This window comes from Oreochromis niloticus, linkage group LG4 (genome assembly GCF_001858045.2).
Source record: "Oreochromis niloticus isolate F11D_XX linkage group LG4, O_niloticus_UMD_NMBU, whole genome shotgun sequence".
NCBI classification, from domain to species: Eukaryota; Metazoa; Chordata; class Actinopteri; order Cichliformes; family Cichlidae; genus Oreochromis; species Oreochromis niloticus.
Window position 1 is genome coordinate 20462052 of NC_031969.2, and position 8276 is coordinate 20470327.

At 37.5% G+C, this 8276-nt stretch overlaps 1 protein-coding gene across 1 annotated transcript; it reads left to right on the forward strand.

Moving 5' to 3' along the window:
• The first annotated feature begins 238 nt into the window (after positions 1 to 238).
• Positions 239 to 6862, forward strand: LOC109194474 (cytochrome P450 2K1). The gene is made up of 9 exons (XM_019357902.2): positions 239 to 476; positions 632 to 794; positions 2876 to 3022; positions 3147 to 3307; positions 3492 to 3671; positions 3789 to 3930; positions 5520 to 5704; positions 5807 to 5948; positions 6039 to 6862. Exons 1-9 carry the CDS (start codon positions 267 to 269, stop codon positions 6224 to 6226), a joined length of 1518 nt encoding a protein of 505 aa, XP_019213447.1. The 5' UTR covers positions 239 to 266; the 3' UTR covers positions 6227 to 6862.
• Positions 6863 to 8276: the final 1414 nt, after the last annotated feature.

Below are 8276 nucleotides of genomic sequence, written 5' to 3' on the forward strand. Positions count from 1 at the left end.
TCTGTAAAGCCTGCAGTAAGTGTGCATATGTTTATTGACATCAATCAGAGTGTCTGATAGTGTTCCTGGCCTTTTTATCAGCCACTGGAGGAGAGTCTGATTTTAGCAAACTGTCTTCAATGCAGTGTTTACTTTTTGCAAAGCCAGTCAAAATCCAGGAGATTATAAAGATGTATGTGACCCCCCCCCCACAATGCACTCTGGCACAAAGCAAAGTGTGTTACCTGAAAGGACAGCACAGAGGAGAACCATCAACATCAGAGCAAATGGAACATTTTGGGGATTTTATCTTTTTCATTTTGTTCAGTCCCACCACAATGCTGGGAGCCGTTGTTCTCCTGCTTGTACTTTATCTTGTCTCTGTCATTTTCATCTCTAAGGAAAAAAGAAATGAACCCCCAGGACCGAGACCTCTGCCCCTGCTTGGTAACCTGTTGCAATTAGATCTCAAGAGACCCCACAAAACTCTGTGTGAGGTAAGATAACTCTTCTCAAGATCTGAATCAAAAGAAGCCAGTTTAAACATATTGCAATACTTAATGCTTTGTTATGGCCCCAGCAGGGCCTCCTGTGAATTGTTAGGGGAACGTAACATGCTTTTTAATGATTATTTTTTGAATGATTCTTGCAGCTTTCAAAGAAATATGGCTCTGTATTTACTCTTTACTTTGGAACCAACAAAGTCGTGGTCCTGGCTGGATATGAGACAGTCAGAGAGGCACTGGTCAACTATGCAGAGGAGTTTGGAGAGCGCAACATCTCCCCGATACTTAATGATATAAACCGAGGTCATGGTATGTTTCTTTTATATTGTGGTTTATTAAGTTTAATTTCATGTTCACAAATCATCCACCCATTCTGTGTCAGCCCAGGGGAAATTGCAGGTTTTGTTATTTGTGATCACTAGAGATATAAGAAAACATGATTGAAACAGGCTACACAATTAACAGCATGTTTGCTCATGTTTTGCAACAGCTGACCAATATCATGAAGTCCTGGTTTCCTTTCAATCAGAAAAATAATATTACTAAATAATTTTTTAAAGGTTTAGTGTTGCATATTCCTTTGTTCTCGGATGTCTGCAATGAGTTAAGTTCTGCTGTTTGTGACAACATTGTGTTGTACTTTGAGTTCTGTTGATATCTGGCTTTAGAATAACATTTCACTAATGACACAGATGGAAACACCAGATCAAAAGTGATAAAATCACTCAAATAAAGACCTACTGAAAACCTTAAAGTAGGGCGATGTTTCTTTGTGAAGAAACATTAGCACAATCGCACCCATGACATTATCTGCTGCCTGCAGACTTATCCATGTTTGAAATTATCAGCACATGATTGGGAAACCCTGGACTGACTTATCGAGTTGATAACAACAGTCATCTGACCTCTTACCTGATTGCTGATGTTAAAGTAAATTAACCCATGAAAAAAAGAGATATCCGGGTCTGTTAAACATGCTCTTTTCTACCGGTCACAGATGCTACACTGACCTGTCTGCATTTCAAACCTGCCACACACTGAAAACATTTGGATCATTATGAAATGAATGATAAATATGATAAAGTAGGACCTTAACTGTGGAGCATGAGAAATACATGCTGAAACACGTCGCTGCCAATACATTAAAAGTGAGTTTTATTTTATGTATATTTCACATAGCGTCTCAACTGGTAGAAACAGTGGTGTATGTCTCCATTATCTGCAGGTCCATCAGGGTCACTACTCAAAAAATGTAATGATTTACACATTACTTATTACTTTTCTTTAAAAACATTGCACTTAATTTCCTGCTATAAAAACTAATTAATTACACTACTTGTTACATTACTTTCTTGTTACTCTGCAAAATGACATGAAACATAATAATCACATAATTACTGGTTAATACTAGTACTACTGAGAGATCAGCAGGTAGAAAAGGAAGCTTCAGTGCTACAAGCCTGATTGCTGACCACTGAGACTGTTATCTGTTGAACTTCAGACTCTGGCAGCTGGACTGGGGTTGTTGCTGGACAGCTTTTACATGACTTTGGATTTTTGGATGTTCAGTCTTTTGCACATTTCTATTGCACAGTTGTGTCTGCACTGTCTTGTGCCTGTATCGTTCTGTTCTGTCTGGTGTTGCACTGTCTTTGTTTTGTTTTTTGCAATTTTTGGACATTGCAATTTATGTAGTCCTGTGTTGATTGTCCATTATAAGTCATATGTAGGACCATGGTCTTGGAGGAACGTTTCACTGTGTAGCCTACTGTACCACTTCACATTGTTGGAATGACAATAAAGCCACTTGACTTGATTTGGATAGCTTTATGTTAGCATGCTGTCTGTGCAGATCTTTGAAAAGAGCTGAAGTTGTGTTGGCAGTATTATTTGGTTGTTTCTGTCCTGGGCAAAGTCATATCTGTGTCTCCACTCATGAAAACCTATAGACTGCACCACCGTTTTCCTCCTCTTGAACACAAACTGAAATCACTTGATTATGGCGTGTAAAAAGCAAGTTTTTTTTATATTTTTTCTGTCTATTTTTCCATTGTCCTGCAGATACCTGAAAAGGTGTTATAATACAAGTAAACACATAATTGTAATTGTAATGTAATTACTGAATTTTGTAGCATAACACATTTTCGTACCTTACTGAAAAATCTCATGTGATTACAGTAACGCGTTACTTTGCAACCTGTTTCAAAGTTAATATGTTCACCTAACAGGAAGGGAAAGATTCCCACAATAAACCAGGTGGAACACTTGTCCCTGAGGGGGTTGTATCAGGATGTAAATGGTCACAAAGCAACAAATTAATATGCTAAACCCAACACTGCTTGTAAACTGTAATTAACTGACCTTCTGTTGTAAAATTTTATGTTTTGTAGGGATTCTGTTTGCAAATGGAGAATCATGGAAAGAGCTGAGATATTTTGCTCTCACCACCCTCAAAGACTTTGAGTTCAGCAAAAGACTTTCTCATAAAATCTTGGCGGAGTGTAGCTATCTCATTCAAGCGATCGAAGAGCATAAAGGTATGGAGATAGCATGTATACGCAGTGTTAAAATAAAGACCAATTTAATTTTGCTGAGGTTTGTTTTAATGCTATTAGAATTAATTATTAATGTCTTAATCTTGTCCACACTGTTGGTTTACAGGAGAACCATTTGATACAGCACTTCCAATAAATTATGCAACAGCCAATATTATCTTCTCCGTTGTGTACGGATGCAGATTTGACTACAATGACCCGATATTCACAAAAATGGTGAAGCGAGCCAATCATGCCACATGTGTCACAGGTTCTGCATCAGTCCAGGTTTGCTTTTTGACCCAACTCTTTAAAAAAAAAAAAAAGGAATGACATAAAATATTAACAGTGACTATTGTTACCTGTGTGGCATAAACTGAATGGTAAACATCTGATTTTGCATGACGATGGTGCTTTTGTAAAAATGAAAGCTTTACTTGAATCTTTACTTTGTTACTGTTTAATTTTACAGCTTTATAACATGTTTCCCCGGCTGTTCAGATGGATTAAAAATCGTCAGGTGCTGTTAAAAAATGTTGAGACGACCATCAGAGATGTAAAGTATTTAATTACGTACCTGAAAGAGACACTGGACCCTGACACGTGCCAAGGGTTTGTGGACTGTTTTTTGATTTGGAAGCAGAAAGAGGAAGTAAGACGGCATGTTTCGTCTTTTCTAACATTTTAAAAAAGTAGCTCAGTGTTCAAAATTTCAGTTTTATTATTATACCTTTTCTTTTTCTTTCTTTCTTTCTTTTTTTTTATTTAGGAATTTGGTATTGACGATTCTCACTACAGTGAGGAGAACTTGATATTCACAGTGATTGACCTGTTTGTCGCTGGTACTGACACCACGGCAGCCACACTGAGATGGGGTTTGCTGTTAATGGCTAAATATCCACACGTACAGGGTAAGGAGGCAGAACTCTCTTCCAGAAATTTTATTTCTGTTTTCATAAAGCCCCTCAGCCATTAGAAAATTGAATATTTTCAAGATAGATGTCGACAAAGGCAAAAAAATACTTTTCATCAAGGTATTTCACGCATGCAGGAGTTTTGGTTTAGCCACAGCTCTTTGTCTTATGGTTTCCATACTACACAGACTTAATGGCAGGATAGAGTTGGTTAAAGTTTAATGTTTAGCTCAGGTAAGTACAACAAGGAACTCAGCAATAGGACCAAACACACCACTCAAAAACTATGGTTAACTTTCTAGAACTTCATTTCCTTTCCAGTAGGCGGAGGGTTAGGGTCTCCTAAAGCTAAAACTTAAGCTTCCAACAGTGTGAGAGTGGAACAGGCAGGTGTCCTTAAGAACGAGCAGGCTGTTGCACTAGGAGCTGCACTCTCCAGGGCAGGATGATGGATAGGGTCGATAGTCTTTTAGCTTACTTTCCTGGAAAACCTGAGTGGCCTGAGCAATACTACTTCACTGACAAGTCAACAATCTGGCAATGAGAGGAAAAAGGAGCTGGGGTTGGCAGGTAAGTATCCACTGATTTCCGTTCCTCTGGCAGTATTTCATTTTCTTCAGTCTTTGTTCTATACATTTACCTTATACTATGAACTCTTTAGTTGACAGGTTGTGAAAAGATAATACATTTCTGATATGAAATCTTTTGTTAAACTTTCAGTAAATGTTTATTGAGGCCTGCTTTGACAAAGATACAGCGTCTTTTTAAGCCCTTACAGACCCTGATTTTAAATTTCAATTCTTCCTAGTGGGGAAAAAAAACCACGTGGTTTTTCCATATTGGGACTATCATAACGTGTTGGGCCGGACTCAAACGCAGAACTTGTGCAAGTTAAGTGATTTAATTTACAGTGACGGTGAATTGTGCTATTTATAAAGTCTTTTAGTTATTCACAGTTCAAGAGTCTCTTATTTACAAAGTCCAACAAGGGAGGTGATTCCAAACTTCCAGAGCTGAAGGGTTTCCAGAAACAAATTCCTCCTCTTCAGCCACACAAAACTCTCTCCCGTAAACTCCACTGGGACGTCCTTAACAGAGGAAATATGAGTTAGAAATCTTTGTGAAGAGAAAATGAGAGTTTTTTAGAGGGAGGATGAGGAGATTGTTACTGCGGTTAGACCGCACTCAGGTGAAGATTGAAAGTCAGGTCCCAGCTAGGAGAGTTGTCAGCTGATTGCCAGGTGCTTCACAGGTGCTTGATTTCTTCAGGCGTGTTCAGGAGTGGGCGGAGGTAAAGAAACAGGTAAAGCACATAATAGGGCAGTCTGCTCCTGAACTCTGTTTGTACTCGTGATGGAGAGTTTGACTGTCCCACTCTGAGCTTGTGTCTCCTAAAGACCTCTTCCTGTTAAAAGGGAGTTCTTTCTCCCCACTATCACCAATAACTTGTTCATAGTGGATGGTCTGATCTTTGGGGTTCTCTCTGTAATATTGTAAGGGGTTTGTGTTATAATATAAAGTGATCATTGGTAATATGCGTTGAAATGAATGCAGACAAAAGCTATCCATTTATTTTGTGTCTACAGAGCAGGTCCATGAGGAGCTGAGACATGTAGTAGGAAGCCGACAAGTCAGTGTTGATGATCGGAAAAACCTGCCCTACACTGATGCAGTCATTCACGAGATCCAGAGACTGGCTAATATTCTACCTGCATGCCTTCCTCACCAAACTAGCCAAGATGTCACCTTCCAGGGATACTTTATCAAAAAGGTCAACTGCTCATCCACAAAAAATACCTTTTAATAGATATTTTGATTCACCTCTGGTAACTTGAATCGTGCATCTATGATAAATCTGCTCTTTTGCCTACAGGGAACTATTGTATTTCCCCTTCTTACTTCTGTCCTGTATGATGAGAGTGAATGGGAGAGCCCACACACTTTTAACCCTTCTCATTTCCTGGATAAGGAAGGTAAATTTGTCAAGAGAGATGCCTTCATGCCCTATTCTGCAGGTATGAAAACTTTGTCAGGCTTTTGTGAGAAAATTGGCACTTGCACAGACATGACTCGTTTAAATGAGTGTAAACTCTTTGCATTTGCAGGTCGCAGGATGTGTCTCGGAGAAGGTCTGGCTAAGATAGAGCTCTTCCTCTTCTTCACCTCCCTCATTCAGCGCTTTTGCTTCACTCCTCCACCTGGAATTACAGAGGATGAACTGGATCTCACACCAGCTGTGGGATTCACCACCCCTCCTTCATCTCATATGCTGTGTGCTGTCAGTCGCCATTGAGCGAGAGCTTAAGCAGGGCTTCTTTAAAGTGAATGCCTGCGGCAAGCAGAAGTATAATTTTTCAACCACCAGCAAATGTCACGATCCTCAACACCTGGATTGTTGAGCAAAAGCAGATGTTGTGAGATAAAAGGAGAAAAATGTATTTCAGTCCTTCACATTAAGGCAAATAAAACTGTATTAACAGGAATGAGTGGTGTTCTTTAGAGATGGGAAAAATTGGTCTAATTTTTTTGCTTGAATTTGCTGTTTTTACCAAGTAATTCACACAGTTTACCATATATTTCTGCTTTCTGACACTTTGATTGTTTTTTCCACAATGATTTTGATGCTGTTTAATCTTACTATATGCTGCACATTGTGAAAATTAAGTCTTTAATTTATAGTAAATACAAAAAATAGGTGTTTTAGGTGGGAGATATGCAGTGGGATGACTGGACAAAATGTTGTTTTCACACATCTGAATTTGTGATTTTCACCAAGACATGAACATAATACACTCCTTCTGACTGTTTTTGTAAAACTGATTTTTGCTCTGTAATATGTTAAAGGTTTGTTCTTTATATTGCACCTAATGGCTAAAATTCTGTACTATATTATATAGACCTGAACCTGCATCTTCAAATATCTATTAAATCAGAAAGAAAAATAAAATAATGTTACATTCCTTTGATTTTGGTCCCTTTTCCCCCTCTTTTTCTTTATGTTCCTTAAGAAATACCTACAAATATATAAAATGCCACACCATGTTACAGAAAGACAAAGCATCTCATAATATGAGAACATTTGAAATCAATTCAATTCTGTTTACTGTGAATTTAAAAGTTGTAATATTTAAACCTGATCAGATTTGGTTTAACATAGGTTGGCATGTCCGTTTAGCTATTCTTTTGCACATGTAAACAACAATTTTCAGACTGATGTAGTATTTTGGTCTGGAAAAGAATAAACTTAACTTTCCTCATCTGTCTGTAATGAGCACAGTGGCTGGCTAGCTCTCTTTCCTTATGAAACCAGCCAAGATTTGAGCTTCCAGGGAAACTTTATCGAACAGGTTAACTGCTGCAATTTCACTACTTGACAGTAAAATCTCTTAAATCGAGCACACCTATAGTACAAGCAACCAAGACAAGCCTACGGTTCAGCTGAAACGGCTGTATACATCCAACCAGCGATCTCATATTATTTTAGTTGCTCTATCTGTTAGCTGGAGCTCAATATTATACTGCTTGATTGTGACAAAGGCCTGTTGCTTTAATCATAGCTTTACAAATTTCAGCAAATGTCCCACTGAAAACAGGATTACCATTAATTCATGCTGTACTATATAGGTTGTACTATACATATTGTACTATATTTTCTATTTCCATGGACTGTTATGGAATAATTTTATATTGTTCTGGGTTTAATATGTATAAAAAAAGAGGTATATCATGTGTGAATACATTTGGACGAAGTATCTCTTCTAATGGCCTTTTATTTTGGTCACTTTGGGTATTTTGTGTTTAAAAATAATATTGTTAAAAATAAAATTCCCAACACTTTCACATAAACGACTAAAGTATTAAAGATGGAAAAAAGTGTGTTTAATCTACTTTTGAATTATGGTTTTGTGAATGGCTATTAAAAACTATGTTTCTGGAAAATAAAATTACAAATTCTTGGCATCAAACTAGAATTTAATGTATAAAATATCAGATAAAATATCTGATATTAGGCCAAAATGAAGATAAAAAATTGATTTGGCTACACTTACAAACACTTACATTTGCAGATCATTCCAGACAAACGTCGAGTTGGGGTTGAATTTTCTTTTGAAATAAATAAATAAAGTGAAACTTCTGATATTAAAATTCCTCAAGACACCATCCAGCCCAGCCAGTTTTTATTCTCTACTGAAATAAAGAAAAGGCAGAGATCAAATTTCTGATGTTGAAAAGGGAAATGGTATACAATTCGAGCACCTGGGAGTGTTCTTTGTGTTGTTTTCTTTCCTGTACGTCCAGAGAAAACAAGTGCATTTCATTTCTTTAGATTAGCCTTTACTGTC

Bases quoted from the DNA above. Each gene is read 5' to 3' on its own strand.
- LOC109194474 (XM_019357902.2), top strand. From the start codon at position 267: ATGGAACATTTTGGGGATTTTATCTTTTTCATTTTGTTCAGTCCCACC. The intron at 3,931-5,519 runs GTAAGGAGGCAG...TTGTGTCTACAG, and splicing joins TAAATATCCACACGTACAGG to AGCAGGTCCATGAGGAGCTG. The intron at 5,705-5,806 runs GTCAACTGCTCA...TTTTGCCTACAG, and splicing joins AGGGATACTTTATCAAAAAG to GGAACTATTGTATTTCCCCT.